Source organism: Adiantum capillus-veneris, chromosome 30 (assembly GCF_014529385.1).
Source record: "Adiantum capillus-veneris isolate H3 chromosome 30, ASM1452938v2, whole genome shotgun sequence".
NCBI lineage: Eukaryota > Viridiplantae > Streptophyta > Polypodiopsida > Polypodiales > Pteridaceae > Adiantum > Adiantum capillus-veneris.
The window spans coordinates 89,633,466-89,655,285 of NC_140960.1; the positions used below are offsets into that span (position 1 = coordinate 89,633,466).

General features: G+C 41.3%; 1 protein-coding gene across 1 annotated transcript in view; it reads right to left on the bottom strand.

Annotated features, from left to right (window-relative positions):
- The window catches only part of LOC147418379 (ABC transporter C family member 2-like), an 89,049-nt gene extending 81,119 nt beyond the window's left edge, over positions 1–7,930 (bottom strand). The window contains exons 1-2 of the mRNA XM_086507273.1: positions 7,277–7,930; positions 6,941–7,119 (exon numbers count right to left, since the gene is read on the bottom strand). Coding sequence (XP_086363399.1) covers positions 6,941–7,119; positions 7,277–7,597 — 500 coding nt within the window. The 5' untranslated portion in view covers positions 7,598–7,930. The remainder of the gene's footprint in view (positions 1–6,940; positions 7,120–7,276) is intronic.
- Positions 7,931–21,820: the final 13,890 nt, after the last annotated feature.

The window sequence follows — 21,820 nt, forward strand, 5'->3', positions numbered from 1 at the left end:
TGGTCCTACTGGTACTCACCTCGAAGTTCGAGCCACTCAAAGAATCATCAGGTAGCACAAGTCGAGAAGCAGATTCCAACAACCCCGTCACTGAGAAGTTGACGTTCAGTAAGTATGACGGTAATATGGATGCTAATGTTATTCATTCTTGGTTGCATCAATTTCATGCTTACTTTGCGACAACTATGAAAACGGGAAATAGTAAGGTTTTGACGGTAGCCATGTACCTTGTCGGTGATGCCATTAATTGGTATCACGCATGGCAAGAGGCACAATTGACCGCGCACCTAGAGGAAGCCGAAGAAGGCATGCCCCTTTCCTTCAATTGGGCCGACTTCCAAGACAAGCTCAAGGCAAGGTTTATGCCACCTCAGTACTTAGCGCGGTTAAAAGAAGATTGGCGCAATCTCAAGCAAAACGGTATGCCAATCATGTCTTTCTCTAACCGTGTTTTGTAGCTCGGCACCCAATTACACAATTCGGATGATGAGCGCAAAGAGGCATTCCTTTTCGGGTTGGACAAGTATATCAAGTTTGATGTAGAAGTCTTCGACCCCGTGGATCTCAACAAGGCGGTAGCAATTGCTCTCTCCCAAGAGATGAAGCACAACAAAGGAAAGCCCAAGGAGAACAAGTCTTCTCACAATACCTCTCAGACTCCTCAGAACCGACAGAACGGTAAGAATGGTAAGAACGGTAACTCTTCTAGCCAATCTTCCTCTAGTCTTTCGGAAAAAAACACTCAAAATGAATCTAAGGGTAAAGCTAACACACTTGCTAAGCCTAAGCTCACCCCAGATGAAAAAACTGCACAAGGAATTTTAGGAGGATACATAACAGCAGGAGAACGTCATTTATTCTAGGGAAAGTCGTTGTTATCAATGTCACGTCAAGGGTCATATGAAGAGCACATGTCCTAAGAACCCATCCAATGAACCTAGAGAACCCACAGAACCCACATCCTCTGATAATGCCATAATGAGAACACCCGTGTCCCAAGTTTCTCATGATCCTCTCATTAATGAGTCTCTCATGAAGTGTTATGGTCATGTGAATGGTCAACACATGGTGGTCTTGTTTGATTCTAGTTGCATGATTTGATTGATGACTCTCTTGTCGAAAGAGCCCGCTTGGAGGTTCGCAAGACATCTCCTCTCAAGGTGTCGTGCTTCGCTCCCGGTATGCTCTCTCTCATTACACGAGAGTGCCTTGATGTGTTATTCACTGTTCAGCAAGCGTCCTTCCACAGAAAATTTGTAGTTTCTTCTCTTTCAGGATGTGATATGATTTTGGGCATTAGATGGTTTCGTGAGCATAGCCCTCTCATTGATTGGGCGGACAATACTCTCACTCTAAATGCCAAAAGTGACTCTCCTGTCACCATTCGTGGTGAGGAAGTTGTTCATTCTTTACCTCTCATTTCTAATGTGCAAGAGAAGATTGAAAAGAAATAGGAGAAGGAGACTCTCTTAGTCCTTTCTTCTCCAAAGCACGACACACATATTTTGCATGATAAAGATGTGATTCTTCACGAAGATGATGGTTTGCATGATAAAAATGTGTTTTCAAAAAAATGATGGTTTAGATGATGATTTATCTAGTGAAGCTAACCTCGTTGCAGATACGATCAATCACGCAGAACCGATCTTGACTCTTGAGTCGAGGTCCAAAGAACCCACTCAGGAAGTATTCTGTGTTCCCATGATTAGTCAGCACGCATTGTTAGAGTGTTTCATTCATGACGGTTTCTTGTATTTTCGTCACTGTCTTTACGTGTTCCCTTTTCATAGGCCTGCCGTATTGTACAATGCACGTGACTCACTCACGGATGAGCACGGATGTATGCGGATCTCTCTTGAAAAGAATAAAAGTTTGATATAGGGGTTCACATTCCATGTCTCTTCCTTGGCATGACACAATCTCAGAAAGAGCACAAGAAAGATCGTCCATCAAGCATCGGCATTTCCATTATGAATTGCCACAATTGATAGGTTTAGGTCAAAAGGTCAAGATTCTATCCCACTTTTTGCGTGTGTTAGGTGAACGGTTTGGCACTCCGTCACTTGGTTCATCTCAATTGCATGCACGGTCATTTAGAAAGCATAGTATTTTTCTAGTCACTCTACATGGAATGGTGTTCATGATTTTGTTTTGGAAGTGGTTTCAAGAATTTTCCTCTTCGGAGATCCTTGAAGAGGGTAGACGCACGTCCATAGACGAAGTTGGACCATTATCGCTTTCGACGCAGCCCAAAGAAGCAAGCATTGCAAACCTTCATGAAGTTCAAGTATCGCCCGACCCACGCATCAAAGTGGGCCGGCGAAGCGTTCTTCGCAGGATTCCCAGAGTTGTTGGTGCACTTCCTCGGCGCCATACAGTTTGGTACCAATACCTCACTCTGAAAAGGGGGGGATGTCACGTGCACAGCTAACCCTATGTGCATGTGGACAAGCTACTTCAGGTCAAGGGTTCAAGTCAGCTTAGGAAGTGTTTTGGCACCTTTGTGAGCCTGTGCGTAGGCCGTGCATAACCAAGCACTTCGAGTAGTTGCATATCCTCTGGTTGCACACAGCATGATCATCAACAACAATCAGCACCCATCATGAGCATTTTACAATGCACAGAACCTATTTTGCCTATTTATCCATTTTTCACTTATTATTTAATAAGTGCCTTTTCTGGGTAGGGTAATTTTGCTAAGTCAATATATAAGAAAACTAGCGCTAGCACTTTCAGGCAAAAGAGACAGCAGAAGTTCCAACAACTTGCAGTGCACCTTCTCAACAAGACCGGCAGGAGCCTCAACATTTTCCAGCCAACAAGAAGCAGTCAGAGTTTTGCAGATCAGACTAGCGTTTTCTACAATAGAACCAGCCTAGTGTTTTTCAGCAGGTACCAGATTCCAGGGCCAACAGATTGCAAATCAGGCCTAACGTTTTTGCATCTTGCAGATACCTCTGGCGTTTTCAGTTTTCCAGCGACAGATCAGCCCCTTGCATCAGCGTTTTCAGTTTCAACACTTAGATACCGCATCTCACCTACCCGCAACTGATCCTCGCCGTACCGTCAGATCATCCAGCGTTTTTAGTTTCAACCTGCTATCCGCAGATTTCAGCATCTGTGTTTTCAGCGCATCGTCGTCGCGTCGTCGCCAACGCCGTCCTCGCCGACACAATGTCAGAATTCAGCAGAAGTCAGTGTTTTGCAGATTTCAGCCCTAGCGTTTTTAGATTCCAGTCTGTCCTCGTCGACATTATCATTGTCGTCGACATCGTTGGCTAGTCCATTACATCTAGACCAATGTACCAGATTTGTGCAATCGATAGCATAGACCTCTCTCGCCATAGAGAGGGGGGCCCTTGGAGGAGGGTTTGAGAACCGTCTGGTGTCGTATTCTTTTCTTCTCTCTCTCTCTCTCTCTCTCTCTCTCTCTCTCTCTCTCTCTCTCTCTCTCTCAGCACCTTCATTCACAGTGTCAATTCACTTTGTTTAGGATCTTTTGCACTAAAGGAACAAAAGGCTCTCCCTTCCGTAAGTAAAAGGAACCCTTGAGCACAATTCGGAGCACTCATCTTGAGCAAAGTTCAGCATTCACTTCCGCTGCACCTTACAGCCACTGAGCACTCCCTCGAGACAAACGGGTCACGATCTACGGTATGAATCTACTCAACGACTACCTCATCACTCCTCCCACAAATAACCTAAAAGGTCCGCGCCATGAGTTCAGAGGATTGGTACAACCAAACGCTCCCAAACCGCAGCCTGTGTCGCTTGGAGGTTCAAGCATACAACAAAACGCTCCCCAGACATCCCGTCTACGTCATTCCAAGGTTCAAACAATACCAAAACAACATCCACCCGGGAGTAAATCACCAAGCATTGAAACCAGTTTTCAAACCAAAGTCAAACAGTTCAAATCGGCACCAAGACAGGTTTAAAACAGATACCATCCATTTCAAACAAATTCCAAACAGGATCACCAAACAAGTTCTCAAACAGATTCAAACTTAAAAAGCAATCTCGACATCAACCAAGCTCGAAAAGTCGATTGACTTTCCATCCTAAAACCTTGCACTAAAAATTAGTGTTAGATTCCTTCCATAAGGTCGTAGCCGACCACAGTATGATCCATCAGCTCTCGGATAGACAGTGTTCCTCTAGAGGTGATGGTAATCCCAAGACATAGCAATCACACCAAACCTCCAAGGTTATCATCTCGAGAAGAGACACCTACCGAGAGATGTCGAGAAATTTCAAGTTATAATTTGATAGGGTTTCCATGGTAAGCATTTCAAGATACCCCATTTTGCTAGAAGTTGCACTCCAAAGGAAGATGTCAGAAACCATATAACTTCAGGCAAAAAAATTCTTGAAAGCTTGCCAAGTCCTTGGAGTGTGCGGCTTGGTAGCTATAGACCTACACCACTGCATGGCACTGCATTTGAGAAAAACAGCAGCTCGAAACAAATCTTGTGCAAGTGATCTTTATGGCTTATCTATGTAAGATATAGCGATCAAGACGGGAGCGCGCCCGATGCGCGATGAAGTGAGGGTGGGAGTGGCTAATAAGTCCAGGGTCGGGACACGAAGATAAAACTTTGGAAGCACCACGTTGCTCTATCTGCTCTTTGGTAGGACCGCTATGCTTTCAGAAAAGCACACGCCTGAAGCTCTGATACCATTGTCATGAGACGGGCACCACGTGCCAACAGAAAAGAACAGACTGAACAGACTTTTAGCACTTCAATAACAATTGAACTGAAAGAGATAGACAACATAAGACGGGGAGTGGCGAAGTTCGAACCCAGAGAGCACTGGCCCCAAACCTTGGCGCCCCTTTCGGTATATCTTTATATTTCTTGAACTCAGTACATCGCCAATACTCCATCCTCTGCACCTCACGTGGAGCATGCAAGAGAATGAGCCCTTGGCTCATATTTAAAGGCCCTTGGCCTATGAACAGCAGTTTACATGAAAATCTATAAACTCAAAAGCAATTGGCCCAAAAACAAATTCCCAAAAACTGTCAGCGCAAAAGCAAAAATCTGTACATTCTGCCACGTGAGCAGCCAGTGTAAAATCCGAAAATCCGTACAATCTGTCATGTCAACGGTCAGCGTAAAACCCGAAAATCCGTACAACAACTGCTACATCATCAAGCTACTCGCAAATAAGCCGATGTATATGTGTTGGGTCCAGCTTTATTTTAATGCCTTTATGTCACCTTGGCCCCATCGGACGGGATCCCATAAGTTGGTGAGAACTTCTTCTCCTTCTTCCTCTTCTACTGCTTCTGCTTCTTAGGGTTTAGGCCCCTCGGCCAGGATCTAAAGGTTGGCTCCATTCTTCAGTGACTTGACGCGTCAACAGTTTGTGACATATGTGACTAGGGGGGGCCTCAGTCTCATATTGTAAAAGAGGAGAGCTCCTCCTGGAAATTGTACCCATGAAGAGCAATTAATAAAGAAATACCGCAAGGGGCACCTAGTCAGGGGCCATTGCATCTAGGAGCAGACCTTCCACTCTGTGTCTCGTCTCAAGTGTGAAGTTCTCTTTAAGATCAAGTATTTAAAGTGTTGAAAAGTATGTTTTGATTGTTATTTTCCATCAGCACGTGTTTCAATTGTCATTTTCAATCGGCACGTGGTGCCCTTCCAATTACTATGTAAGGTCTAATACGTAAACAGTATGTGCACTCGATATATTGGGCGGGAGGAAGAGATGATACGAAACAAATATATATGCCAGCATACTAGGCGAGTTAATAATGTCTAATATGTAAACAGTATGTGCACTCGATATATTGGGCGGGAGGAAGACATGATACGAAAAAGATATATATGCCAGCATACTAGGCGAGTTAATAATGTATAGACATGGCTGAGCATGGTATGTGTGCTAGAAACACTACAGAGCCATATGATCACTCTTATATCTTAAGTCTATATATTGCATCTGTACAAAAATAAATGATTGGAACATACTTTCTTCGGCACATGTTGTTGGTTTAATAATTAAATTTGTTTCCATGTCTGCATGACACAGTAATTGATAACAATTTGGTTGAGTTTCCATGATCGCAGGGGTAATCGAGGACAATTACTTTTCCCTAAGAGGGATATGTAACAAGCTGCTGACATGGTAACATCAGTCCCCCACACACAAAACTAGCACCGGAACTTCCTAAAATCGGAACCCAAACTTACGCTGATTTCCATAAAACGTGGCAGAATTTCGAGTTGACATGGCAACAATGGCCTGCACACACACAACCAGCACTAGAGGTGTCCTAAAACTAGAAGACAAAACTGATGTTGATTTCCATAAAACGCAGTGCAAATTCCACTGCGAACACAGACTATAAGCATGACGATCTGGCGCGTAGCATACATAAATTTGCTGACATGGCTAATTTTGCACCGAGGTTGCTTTTTGAGTCTCAGCTATTGAAAAAATAAGATTTTCAAATGCTTTTAAGCACTGTGTAAATAGCAGATGAGTTTTGAGTTGCTTTCTGGGCCAAACTGTCTATAAAATTGAAGCCTCAGTGCCACTTGTCAAAACAGATTCAGTGTGTGGTCACACAGAGAAACTGTAATTTATTTCCTTTGATTAATTAAAAAAATACCGCCAGGGGCACCTATTTGGGAGCCAACACTCTCCAGAAAACCTCCGCATCCACAATCTCGACTTCAAGTATTCAACTGTGATTAGTTTTGAGTCCTATAGCCGTTTCCATTCATATTTTGCAGCTGTGTGGATTGTCGGGGGATTTTATGTTGTGTGTGTGTGTGTGTGGGGTTTTTTTTTTTTTGGGCGGGTTGGGGGGGGGGGGGGGGGGGGGGGGGGGGGGGGGGGGGGGGGGGGGTGGCGCCGTTTTACAAAAATCCTCCCACTTGCATTAAAATAGATTTGATGAAGGAGAGTAAGCACCACATACCAATCATAGTAGTCCCTCAGAGCAAGTACGAATCGGAACAAGGTTGTTTGCCCGACAAGTACATAAATAACTCCAAAGCGCACATACCAGCGAAAGTCTGTCACATATAGCTTGTATTCACGGTACAACACAAATGTCATCATGAACCAAGTCACACTGGTGACCACTGCGGTAACAATCTGAGAGGGGAAGAGAAAAAAGAAAAATAGATGCATATTACATTAGAGATCACTTTCTGCATATCATTTAACAAGCATTACCTGCTTAACGAAGCAAACCAAATTTCTTGTTTTGTTTGAGGAGAAAGGTCAAGCGCCATGAATGAAAAGCACATACCTCGTATGGTGGAAGAGAGGATTCTCCGTCTACATTGACGAATGAGATGCCTAGTGCTAATTGCACCAAAGGAAGGACTCCAAGGCACACTGATAGGAAAGCTAGAAAGAGTGTCAAGGCAGGGCTCTTCAGGTGATATTTATCCTTTAATGTTGCACCGCGCATGAGGAACCGGAGGCGGTGTGCCATCAAGCAGCAGAGAGCTACATGGGAGAGGCTGACAACAACAATGTCGGCAATACACGGTGTGTATGCTCCAAAACCGTTCAGAAGATCCGTCTCCCATTTTCCTCCGGAGACGGGCTTGCAGAAAGAGGCCATTTTTGTTTGTAAATGAAGGCTTCAAGAGCAATTCAAGCTACTATTGGGCCGTAGCTCCATTTTTTGGAGTGACTGTAATGGGCGATCAACACCCATTTAGCAGGAGGTCTCCCATAGCTGCCTGGGGCGTAGACTCGGCTACGAAGCGGAGAGGCAATGGCGATCAGGCAGCGTCGACAAAGATGGAGGAAGAAGCTGAAAAGCTATGGCGACGACCTGTCTGCTGGATGAAGCAGGGGCTTGGCGAGTGACTAGGGTTTCAACAGGGTACCTAGACAGAACGAATTCCGTCGAAAAGGAACTTCTGTGGTCGCAGCAGAGAGCTGGCCAATTAGTTTTGCTCGTGAATATCGACAAATATTTCAATATCGTTTAAAGACTCTACTCTAGTCCTAGTGTATTTTTGTCTGAAGAATAATTCTGCTCATTTATTATTCTGCCCTTTTATTAATTTCAACCTTAAGAAATCTCGTCAAACCTTTTGAGCGCCTTACGTAAGGTCATACGTCACTGCTCCCGTTCCACAACAATTTTCCTTCCGGGTCAACCTTTAGCCTAACATGTGCCATCCTGGTGGTCCTGTAACCTGCTGCTCCCTCGAATCTCGATTGTAACTTGTGGGCACTAAAGATGGGCATCTTAGAAGCAGTTCGCACAAGGCGGAGTTTACCATGCCTCACAGCGTCAGCCTACTTTCGAAGTGGGCAGAGTTCTCTCCACCCCCGCCTAGTTGAGGCGTTCATGCAGCGAGCAAGCAACAAAAGGATAGGATTGTTGATGCAAGCAACACCCCCGCATGCCTATGTGTGAAACCTCTCTTACCGCTTTAAGTGTATCTAGTTGTAGTGTTTACGATGTTTTTCCGTGAAAATGTGTGAGTTGCCCGTAAAAATTTGCACTAAATTACCCAAACCATGGAAATTTGAAGGGCAACAATGCCCATCAAAAATCAACCTTGCCAATTTGTAAGCAGAGTTGATTTTTGACGAGCATTCTACCTGTTTTTGAGTATTTTGCCCATTTTTCATAGGAAACAAATGTGAGTTACTCTTTAAAAATGCAATAAACTACCCAAAAATATGTAAAATTTATGAATTTTGAAAGGCAATAATGCCCATCATAGAGTAACCCTAATAGTGCCCTCACTCAAAGCCTATGCAAGTGAGAGTTCTAAAAAAACATTGTATCCTTGCTACCATTATAGCCGCAGACGTTGTAGAAGAGATTTAAAAAGCAAAAAAACTCATCAACGTGCATGCTCCAACGATCAAAATTGAAAGGAAATTGGATGCTATGGCGCAAATTTGAAACGAGTGGCCTATTGCAATGGTTCTCTAAACACTGGAGTGGTGTTCCCATCTTCTCCCTCATAGTACTCGTCTACCTTGTTTAATGGCATTGGCCTAGTGTTTAGCTGAGGCATTTCAAGTTGTTTGATCCCTTCCTCAATTTCATTCATTGGTTTTTTAACACCAAATTTCTCTAGGCATTTTCCCACATTAGCCCATATGTTTGGTCGTATTCTGAGCAATTCAGCCTAACGTTATTGTACAAGTGACTGATGTTGACAAAACGTATATCATTCCTTTTGAATTAATGACCTTGTTGGGAGACAGTCTTTGTGATGGGACTACAACAACCTCTGCCTTGGCCTCGTACTCTCCCATATAAGACGGTAGTGCTCTTAGCAAATAGGGTTGACTGTTTATAGACTCTACAGATCCTTTGTCTCCCCAATACGACTCCACTTCTAGATTCATTTGAGATCCAACCTCAAATTCCTCTATTGGTGGAAGAGACACTCCTCTTCCATTACCCGTTTGGTTTACTCGTCTGCTTATCTCACTTGATTCATTGGCCTCTCTGACTTGTTTCCACAATTCGTCAAGACCATCTATTTCTTTACAGCTGTCAGGTATAGCTATGTGAAATCCCTCGGAAGAGTTATCCGTGGTATTCAACACTATCCTTGGCTCTAATGTTGAGTCCTTGAGCTTTGGTCCGTGCTCATGACTGGTATCTAGCTCTTTTTGTTCTTAGTTTGGTGGGATTAGTAGTGTAGGTGGGACAGGATCACACCCTCAGGTTTTTCAACTTGTGGTTCTAGTAAAGCTTGGGCTGTTTTAATCATTTTTCTTGCACATTTCAAGCCTGTCCCTTTTCTAGTTCCGCATATGGATATGTCATCCATCTTTGTTCTTGGGTTTGGTACCTGTATTTCATAGGCTTTCAGGAGGACATCTAATGGCTCATTAACCTTCTCAACTAACACTGATCCTCCTGAACTAGCACTTCTCGGTTTCTCATATGTGGATGGTTTTTCCTGAGGTTGAGAAATCTGCGTAAGAGAAGTTGCAACCATTTCCTCATGTTGTCTTATCTTCTCTTCATCTTGGGTAAGCTTGTCAGCTAGGGATTTCTGCTCTTGCTCCCTACGTGCTTTCATCCTAGCCTTTCTAGCTTTTCAACTATTCCGTTTGTTCTTGGCTTTTTGACTAGGTGCGTCGGTCTTTGGCTCACCTGTCTCTGGACTCGCCTTAGTTTCCATTTTCTTTGTCTCTAGATTCGCAACAGCTTCCTTTTGAGCTTGCACTCTCGTAATTACTAGAACTGGTACAACGTTTTCATTTTTCGAGCAACTGGGTAGTTGAACAATCCTTGAGACATTCATTGTGATCTTTCTAACTCGATTTGGGTTTTTTGGACCGTTGGGAATCAAGTGAGTGACACCACAGTCAAGACAATAGGCATTCACTTGAGTAATCTCCGTCTGAGGACATTGTTTGACCAAGTGGTTGTCACGGCTTTTATGACATTCTATGTCTGGTTGAGGAGTTTCTTCTTGCAATTCCTCTTGGTTGTAAATAAGCTCTGACCTAGCTAAACCTATATCCACAATGAATCACAATGTCCTTTCGTCCATCTCATACCTTCTTTCTTCAGGTCAAAACGCAGGAGGTGGAGGTTGTACCGGCCTCACCATTCCATGTGTTTCTCTCATCTTTTGTCGCTTCGAAGGGAAGTACTTGCTTTGGTTGTTATAACATATTGTAGCTGGTATTATCGCTTGTTTGTTAGATGCTTCCATCATCGGCATGTTTCTTATGTCTATAGGCATTCTAGCACCTCGCAACAGAGGTTGTTGTCCTGAGACAAGATGTGGCCTTGCAAATCCTACTGGCCCTGGTGCATTCCCCATAGTGTATCTAGGTGGAGGAGGTGCTACTGGAACAGGTTGTACATATCTCTTCTTAGCATATTCCATGTTGTAGTAACACTCTTCTCTTGTATGGTTTGTCCATTTTCTCTCAATTTTGCAACACTTAAGCTCCCTCGGATCAGCATTTGTTACAAGAGGAGCTAACCTCTTGACCATTTTGTCGATAAATTTTTCTTGATCGATAGGTGCCACTAGTTTTGCAATGGACTCACTCATTTGTGAATCACTGTGCTGAGAGGATGTATCGTCCTCTTGACTCTTTCAATCTTTTTCTTTGTATTTCTCACAATTATCCACCACATAAAGAGCTTTTTTTATCAATTCGTTTAGCGTCAAACTCCTTATCATGTGCAGATCCTTTTGAAGACCTGCATGTCTCATTTCCTGGATAAAGATCAACATTAATCGTGCTTGCGTAGGTAGTCCAGCTCTCGGATAGAACTTGATGTATCTCTTGAGGCATAATGCCGCTTTGCGTATGATTCACCGTCTTTCTGTCTGAATCTGTGAATTTGTGAGACCGAATCGTGAGCTATTCCTTTCTGTAAGAATTCTTCAATGAATTCCTCAAATAGCTCTTCTAGAGTCTCAAAATCACATATTTCCACTAAGTCGAACCATGTAGCCGTGTCATCTTCCAGAGTTAGTCCAAATCCCACAAACTGTGTTGCAAATCCAAAACTTCCTCTACTCTAATTACTCTTTTGAAAGCCGCTACATGATCTCTCGTATCTTTATCTCCGGCATATTTCTTGTTTACCCATTTTTGAACTTGGGATGGTCTAACTCGTCGAGTATCTACAAGTCTAACCATAGACTCTCCCAATCCTTCTCTCGTTTCAAGACTTCTACTATGCCTAGCTTCTTCAAAGGGATTAGTCGTTCTGCTGGAAATTGGTCCTTGAGAAGGCATGTGTGCCATCTCTTTAATCACTTCATCTCTCGTTAACGCTCTAGAAGGGAATTGAGGTGGCTCCCTTTTTGGAATTTTCGTGTTTGGTGGAGGTATATGTGGTCCTTCATTGACCAAATATCCACCTCTTTCTAATGCAGTGTGTGGGTTTGTGCTTTTTGCAGCTCTGTATTCTTGTCCATACTTGTCAACAACTATAGATTTCCAATGACGGTTGACTTCGTATGTATAACATATAAGAGCTTGTATTCTGTCAGCTCTTATGGGTATGGCTTTGAGCACGTGTAAAGATTGACCTCTTTGTCGTCAATGTATCTATACAATCTTACACTCTCATGACCTGTTATCCAAACTCTTCAATGTTCTTTGTCAATTGCAAGTTTGGAAGATCCATTATGGGCAGATGCTTCTCTATCGTTGGGATCTCGAAGCTCGTGTAAGCTAAGTTTGAATCTAAAGTGTATATGATTTTTGGGCTTAAGAGCTCTAGCTTGATGTAAGTAGACTTAGTCCACTATGTTCAAGTCTTTGGTTAGGGAAAAGTTGAAACTATGTTCAAAACTGCGATCGTTTTCTCATAATTTTCTCAAATTGTCAGTTTTAGACACCCCTAACTTCCGAATGAATTTTGAGGCCTTAAACGATGTTTTTATGGGCGTTGACCAACCATGAATGACCTTGTAGAGGTCTTTAAGGTTGTTGTTCAGGGTTTGCACCGAAAGTCGTAGAGCTACTCTGGAGCTTCATTTTGATAAAAAAGGTTTTTGAATCCGATACCGAAAACTCAAGCTATGGCCAAAACAGTTTTTCTTTTACTCAATGTATGCTTGGAGACTTTATACGCATATAATGTCTCCTGACTCAGATTTGCTCCAAACTTAAATTGTAGACTCCCCTTGATGTCTTGTACTCACTGCAAGTCTCAGTTGGTGTTTCTGACCTTTATTTTGATACTTGAGAGATTATACACGTATAATGTCTTCTGTGGCAGAATGAGGTGATTTTTATCCCAATGATTCCTTAATACTCAAGTAACTCTCAGCAACTTTCAGAATTCAATTTGGATATTTTTTGGGCAAGTTATGATCAATACAAGAATGAATCTGTCAAGATCTGTCTTCTAGCCTTTACAAGCTCAAATGAGCTCCAAATGCAATAAAATTTTGGCTAGGGACTTCTTATATGCTCTAGGACATTGAGGTATGTCCAAGTGTTTGTTTTGACCCAGATCTTGCCACTAAGACATCAGACACGTATAATGTCTTTTGGCTCAAAATGACATGAAATTTTGCAAACAGGCTTAAACATCAAGTGTAACCCTCCTATATGGTCAAAAGTGAAATTTGACTTTCAGATCTTGGCATGAGACATTATACGCGTATAAAGTTTATGTGCTCAAATTTTGACAAAATTTGGTATGCGAGCTTTGTCTTGTGGTGCTTAACACCCTGATATGCTCAAACCTCAATTTTGGTCTCTAAAAGTGCCCTTTAGACATCATGCGCATATGATGTCTAACTGGTCAAAATGAAGTGAAATTCACTCCAAAGGTTCCTCACTACACTGGCAACTCACAGCAAGTTTCAAAACTGAATTTTGACACTTTTTGAGCAAGTTATGATCACTTTTAGAAATCACTTTGTGTAGATCTGTCTGTGGTCTTTGAAAGCTCAAAATTGCTTCAAATTGGATGGAATAAGGCCTATTTGCTTCCTAAATGTTGTAGATCACAAGGGTGTACTCAATTGTAACTTTTAACCTCAGATCTCGCCTCTAAGACATTATACGCGTATAATGTCCAAGTGATCAGAATGGACTTCTGTTTCTACCCTAGGTGCTCCTTGATGCATACAACAAGAATATGTGATCACAACAAATTTTGGATGCCAAAATTTCTCAAAATCACCACTTCTTACAAGGAAAACCCCTGAAAGAGTAAAGTCACTCCAATTTTCAACCTATGAGCCCCAATAATATGAAATTTGGTGTATGTGCTCAACACAACATGCAAAAGATGGGTATAATGTCAAAACTTCAAAATTGCTGCCAAAATCACCCTTTAGACATCATACGCGTATGATATCTGCTGATGCATTTTTTGTCAGAATCCATTCACAGGCATTCCCAAGTCTCTAGCACTGGTTTTTAAGCATTTCTATCAATTTTCATGCAAAAATATGCTCAGAATCACAGCTTTTCTATTTTTTGTTTTGAAACTTCATCTTTTGTCGTTTGGGTGTCAAAAGTAGGTCAAAACTTTAGTTTCAATGTGTACTTAGGGTAAAACCCCCCTTTTGAACACTCTAGTTTAGTCAGATTTTTCAAATTTGATCTCCAGATGCCCCTTGAGACATCATATGCATATCATGTTCAAGTTTACATAATTTCAATTTTTGTACAGAGAACCCTTGCACATGCTCTCTTATATGCACATCACAAATCAGCCATGCAAAAACATCAACAAAACTCTTCTTATTGCATTTTTTTCTCAAAAGTAGACTTTTCAAAGATTCTAAATGCAAACAAGCACTTTAGCAAATAATTCAATGATGAACAACTCTAGATCTAAATGAGATTACTTACCTAAAGCTTCTCCTACAAATCAAATGGGGTTTTGTATCTATGAGTAGAAAAACGTCTCAATGCCACACACGGACTAACAAACAATTTTATCACCTCACAAATCACTTGACCACTAACAACTACTCTAATCTACAAATCCTAACTAAATCTACCTAGTCGCAGACCTTCGGTAAGACACACGCTTCCTGGCTATCCACTTGATCTCGGAATAACATCTTCCCTGATTCACTTAAGAAAAATGCTTTCTTTAGCCAAAACTAAAGCAAGCAACCATCACACATTGTTAGTAGGAATACCTACTTAAGTCCTTGTATCCCCGGGAATGGTGCCAATGTTGCGAAAGCAAACCACACCACCTATAAAGTGCATGCAGCACAACCTAGATCAACATAAAGTCAATTGAGGACACAGATGACACGATACACACAGAGGAAATCTCTTTAGCTTGTTAGGCTGAAACCATCCTACACATACAACACTCTGGAAGGCCAGCTAAACCACAATCTAAAATCTCACTGCTCTCAACTACACCACCTACCCACATACACACAACGAAAGGAAACCCATCAAATCATGCGATCAGAATTGTACGAAACTTAAGGAACACCATCCTCTCACTAGGATACACTTGTCCCAAAGCCTCTACACTCAAAGCCCTTGCTCTAAACCCATCTGCAAAAAACGCATATAAAGATTGAGCAGAATTCTGAAATGCCCAAACTGAAATCTATGAGTATCTATGCGTAGCTTATGTTGCCATGATTCTAATGACTACTTGCACACAGAAAATAGACATCATTTGATATACTTACAACCGCAAATAGCTCGTAGATACGCGAGCGCGTTCGCTCCGTTCCGCGAGGAATGCTTGGCATTGTCGCATAACAACAGCTTAAAACTTAAATTATGATTAAGTGTTCTTACAAAAGTGACCTAGGTACCTTATATACTAAGGTTACCTTAGGTTAACCAAAAATAGAGTTTGAGGGGTCAAATGGCTTGGTATTTACAATCTAGAAGCGCCATTGCACCCGGCTTCTGCAACTAGATTATTACAAATGATGTTTCTAACCATAATCCACAGCATTTCATAACTCTTAGAGAATAAGGATTTGTCGAGTTATGTCGTGTTGTTAATGGAGCGGTCAACAAAGAGTCACGAAGGCCTACTAAAGACCCATCACCAGGGGGAATGAGAGTTATGGATAGTGGGTATGAATGACTGCTTACAATCACATGTTATTTTTTGTATTTTAATGTAAATTTTTATTGTTCTTCATACATACATAATCACAAATGGCTTATATGTTACAGAGGGCTTCACTTAACCAACAAATTGAAAGGCTTACATTGACATTTCTAAAGCAAAATAAAATGAAAAGGAAGTAATATAAATAAAGGGATCCATTGCCAAATTAAAACAAAAAATATATATTTTCATAGAAAAAGTATATATTCCTATCCTTTATTGGCTTTCTAAAAGAAACCCTTAGTGTTGTGTTGGGTTAGGGAAACTCCTTTCATTTCACATCTTTACATGATGGAGACTTACCTTTCATTTCACATCCCAACATGTCTTTACTTTTCTTAAATTCTATTGTTTTAGAATGCTAAAGTGAAGCTTCACCTTGCATAAATTTTAGTAAATTTTACACACGCACACATGTTTTTTTGCATTCTATTGTTTTAGAATGCTAAAGTGAAGCTTCACTTTGCATAATTCTAATAAATTCTATACACACACATATAAATTAATTAGTTCTTTTTATTTCACTTTTCATTTCACAACTTCACATGGCTTTACATTTCTTGCATTTTATAGCTTGATGCCAGTCAGTGTTAACGTTCGAGAAAGTCTCTTTTATTAAGCGACTGCTGATCGAGTTTCTTCCTCACAAATAAGAAAATAAAAAATACTAGCAAAATTTTTGAGATTTGTAAAATTTTTGGACAACTTTCTCACATATTTCATCGGTTTTTCTTCCGTTTACCATGGTTTGCAGTTAGCTAGTCTCGATTTTCAATTGGCTCAAGACTAAGCTGAAGCAATCCTTTCTCAAACACTGATACCAATTTAATTCAACCTAATAATTTTATCACTTTCTTATTGTTTTTGAAAGCCGTCGTGACCCTTTCACTTGTTCTCTAAAGTCTTTTTCAAGCATGCCCAAAAAAGTGAATGTAGGCTTTAGAGGAAAGCATTTGAAATGCTAAGTCTTTTAAAGCTCTTAGGACACTTGTCTAGCAAAGATTTGAAAGACCTTTCACCCTTGGGGTGCTAAGGCCCCTTTAGGAGGCCAAAAATGAATCTAGCTTTGAGAAAGAACATTTGAAAGGACACGGTGTCTTTTTCTTCAAGACTTTTAAGGCTTCTAAAGGGACACTTGTTTAACAATTAAAATTGAACTACCTTCACCAATCTATATCTAAAGCATTTGAAATGCTAAGTCTTTTAAAGCTCTTAGGACACTTGTCTAGCAAAGATTTGAAAGACCTTTCACCCTTGGGGTGCTAAGGCCCCTTTAGGAGGCCAAAAATGAATCTAGCTTTGAGAAAGAACATTTGAAAGGACACGGTGTCTTTTTCTTCAAGACTTTTAAGGCTTCTAAAGGGACACTTGTTTAACAATTAAAATTGAACTACCTTCACCGATCTATATCTATATCTTCTATACAATATATAATGGAGCTTAAAATTTTTGAGGAAGGAGAGGGCTTCCAAGTGTCACTCATTGGTTCATTTCAAAGAGAACCTTACAAAACATCCAATCTCAAAGCAAAGTTGAAGGGCAAGATTTAAATTGTTAAAGTGAAGGGTCAGTTTGTATGAAATGAAAAGTTGTTGACATGTTGTTGACAGTGTAAAGGGAAAAGACTTTCTACTACAGGGTAACATTTAAAATGTGAAAGTGAAAAGTCATTTTTTAAGAAATGAAAACCTTTTGACAATGTAAAGTCAAAATACACAACAAGAAAGATAATCTTAGTGAAGATTTAGTTATTTAATAAAAATTATTTAAAAAAATAGCTAGCTTTATTTTTTCAAGAGATTTCTTTCAAAACTAATATTGATGTTTTTTATTTAAAGATTTATCAAAGTTTGTTTTTTTTTAAGAGATTGAGAAAAAAAAACGCTCGTCTATTCATGCGTCGACTTAGGAGAGGATGTCTCGTGTTGAGGACATGCATGAAGGGATTGTTATCCATGTTAGAGAGAGAGAGAGAGAGAGAGAGAGAGAGAGAGAGAGAGAGAGATATTTTATCGTCAAGCTCATAGGGACTCCATCTTACCCCAAGGGATATTTTAAAAGGTAGCTAGTATTTTTCATCCGTCGACAATGAGATAAATGCTTTAGTGTAGGTAAAATCCCAACACAAACCAACCCCGACATTGGCACCTCGAATAGGGAGAGACATTTCCCAGTTGACGGGCCTTTTACCAATTCTAGGGTATTTCATTCTTTTAATTTTTAAGGGTGAAACTGTGGCCCACGTTTAAATGTTTATAAATACAGGGATTGTTATCCACGTTATTGAGAGAGAGAGAGAGAGAGAGAAATATTATCGTCAAGCTCATAAGAACTCCATCTAACTAGGGGATATTTTTAAAAGGTAGCTAACATTTTTCACTGTCGAAAATGAGATAAAGGCCTTAGAGTAGGTAAAATCCCAACAAAAACCAAACCTGATATTGGCACCTCGAATAGGGAGAGACATTTCCCAGTTAATGGACCTTTTACCAAATTGTGGGGTATTTTTGTTACCATATACATGTGGTAGTGATGTGTGTGAACACACTAGGACCGCCGGAGCATTTTTTCCCTCTTTAGGAGGTTTTTTCCCCGTGCATTATATATACACCCATCACTCTAGGGCTATCAATCTTTCCATTGCACACTAAGTAACACACTCTCTATTGTGTGCCTTGAGCTTCCTTCGTCTTCTCCAAGCTGTGTGCATTTCTCTGCAACCCTAATTCCAACAATTGGTATTAGAGCAAGTTACGTCCTCCCAGGCTTAGTCGCCAGCTGCTCCAGCACACGCCTGTTCACTTTCTCCGATTACAGTGAGGTTTGGCGAGCGTTCGCAGGTCGACAAATATTTTGGGCTCATTTCGGCCTCCGTTTCCACTACATGCAGCACGTGTTGTTCCAGCTCCGTTTCTCCTATTTTCGGGCAGTTTTCACATCACGTGCAGCATTTACCATGGATGACAACAACACAGATGTCTTCAAGATGTTTGCTGTTGAGGATAGGGTGGATGGGGACAATTACCCTATGTGGGCTTATATGATGCAACACGTTCTTGTGTCAAAGGGCGTCTATAATATTGTGCAGGGCATTGATGTACGTCCTGGTTCTGAGGATGTAGGCGATGTTGAGGATGTTGCAGGTCTTGCTGCAAGGATTGCTGCTATTAGAGTTGTTTTGGCTACCGTAGAACAAGCTCGTTGGGATGTAAAGGATGCGCAGGCTCATGCATTGATTGTGTTGTCTGTGAAGCGCACCATTGTTCCTCACATCCATTCAGCAAAATCTGCAAAACAGGCTTGGGATATTTTGGATGGTCTTTATGCAAGTCGCAATGAGGCTAAAATTTCTTTGTTGCGTAAAGAGCTAGAGTCAAAGATTATGCACGAGGAAGATGATAGATACACTTTCCTTGCTAGTGTCAAGGATATCAATGAGCAACTTATTTCTGCAGGTGAAGTCATTTCAAACAGTTCCCTTGTGTAGACTGTTCTTCATGCCTTACCAGATTCTTACCAGACTTTTGCAAGTACTTGGAGACTTATGACCCAAGGATATCCTAAAGTTGTCAAGTTTGATGCATATGCACATTGCTATTGCAAGAGTCACTTTCCAGAAAAAACAGGACTAGGCAGCATGCAGTTGAACAGGCTTTTATTGCTTCTCAAAGAAAGGGTGGTAACAGCAATGCAACCACTTCTTATGGTTCTGCTGCGAGTGGCAAAACTTATGTTCCTAATGCTTCTGTTGTGGCAGCACTTCGTCTGGCAATTCTGGTGATAAGGGCAAAAAGAAGATGCATTGCCATTATTGTAAAGCTAATGATCACTTGATCAAGCAGTGTCCTAAGTTGAAGGCCAAAGAGGCTAAGAAGAAGGAGTATGGTTCCACTGCAAATGTTGGTTCCACTACAAATGCAGCCATTGTTGAGTCTTATGTGAAAGGAGACTGTAATGCTGATGTCGATGTAGAATGGGCTTTTAGCGCAGCGTGCACTTACAATCCTGCTGTCCATGATGCATGCTTGTCAGTTGCTGTAGATTCACATGTGTGGTATTTTGACAGTGGTACTACAAAGCACATTACCTCACATCGTAAATTGTTCACCTCTCTCGAGTCTGTCTCTCATGGGAATTCAGTCACTTGTGCCAACAATGCCTCTTATCCGGTTCAGGGAGTTGGAAAGATTGTGCTTACTGCTGCAAATGGCAGTTCCTTCCACTTGTTGATGCACTTTATGTACCTGGGATCAAGAAGAATATTTTGTCTGTATCTGCACTTGCTAGACTTGGCCTTGTTGTCAAATTTGTGGATGACAGATGTACAGTTCATGATCTCAGTTTTGGTGATGAAATTGTTGCATCTGGTTTTTTGTGTCGTGGGCTGTATAAGCTCACTTTGTATGACAAGCGTGGACAAAATTTTGCAAATGTTGTTGCAGATTCAAGGGCTATCTCAGATGCAAAACTTTGGCATGCACGTTTTGGTCATCTGAATTTTTCCAGTTTGCTGCGTTTGCAAAAATTTGATATGGTTGCTTCTTTGCCTCCTCTTGAAGCACCTGTCAAACATGTTTGTGAAGGCTGTATTTTGGGTAAGATGCAGCATTCTAAGTTTCCAAAGGATGGTTCAATTCGGGCCACATGCACGTTGCAGCTTGTGCATTTTCAACCAAGCGCAATGACCAATTATGTGAATCAACGGTTCCTCTCGTACTAAGTTGAATTACTATTGCGGCACCGCTCATCAGTAGGGTAAAACTAACCTGTCTCACGACGGTCTAAACCCAGCTTTTTTACTTTTTACTTTTTTGGGCTAGAGCCGGCAAGCCAGCAAGGAACTGCCTTTGCTTCTCGTGCACGCAAACGAGTCAAAGACAAATTACCTTGCGGACTATTGCGGCACCGCTCATCAGTAGGGTAAAACTAACCTGTCTCACGACGGTCTAAACCCAGCTCACGTTCCCTATTGGTGGGTGAACAATCCAACACTTGGCGAATTCTGCTTCGCAATGATAGGAAGAGCCGACATCGAAGGATCAAAAAGCAGTGATGTTTGTGGACCCATGCAAACTCCGTCCTTGGGCAATTACCTATACTTCGTGACTTTCATTGATGATTACTCCAGGCATGCATGGGTATTTCCGCTTGAAGCGAAGTCCGAAGGTATTATGTGCTTCAAACAATTTCTGGCTATGGCTGAAAATGTCTCAAAATGTACTATGGGCACCCTCCGTTCCGATCGAGGGGGGGAGTATATGTCTCATGAATTAAATGCATTTGTGTCTGGTCATGGGATAAAACACCAATTTACAGTGCCTTATACACCTCAGCAAAATGGTGTTGCTGAGAGGAGAAACAAGTGACTTACGGAAATGGCACGATGTATGGTCAAAAGTCAAGCTTTGCCACATTCTTTTTGGCTTGATGCCATCATGTGTGCCACTCATGTACTGAACAGGTGTCCTACGAAAGCTTTGCAGTCTATTACTCCATGTGGAGCATGGCATGATAGAAGCCTTCTATTAAGCACATGCGTGTTTTTGGTTGTTTTGCATATGCTTTGGTGCCACAAACACAACGCAAAAAATTGGATGATAAGGCTGTCAAATGTATTTTTTTTTGTTATAGTGCTGAAAGCAAAGGTTACAGGTGGTATCATTTGCAAACAACGTATTCTGGTTTCATGGTGTCAAGAAGTAGGCGGTCTTGCCAAGAAGGCACCGGGCTTCTTGCTGTGAGAGTTTGTGAGGAAGCTCGAGGGTTATGAGAAAGAGCTAAGATGTAGATAACATAGCTTCTAGAGCTAAAGAAGAAATGTAGCCAAAGAAGCCGCTCACTTTTCCTTACAAACACACACGTGATGGAGAGAACTCATGAAAGATAGTCAGAACAAAACAAAAATGAAAACATCGAGATTACGATCATATCGTATCATGGGTAGGATAAAAGGGTTAATGGATGAGTCAATGATATTTAATCTTTGTTGTCCAAATAAGCTACGGATTGCTCTTTGGAGCTGTAGCTTTGTGCTTACTATAATGTATATGTTTTGTCTAGCGATGGGGATTAGTTGTGAGTACAAGTCCTCTTGGTTCATAATAAAATAACCACACTCACATCAAAAGAGAAGTTATAGTCAATAATAGGTAGTATGATGGGATATGGTGAGAGGAGTATTTCGTTGAGTCTTTCAGGACCAAATAGAAACACTATGCGTTGCTGAAAGTGAATCTATCGACTAATCCAAATGTTAAC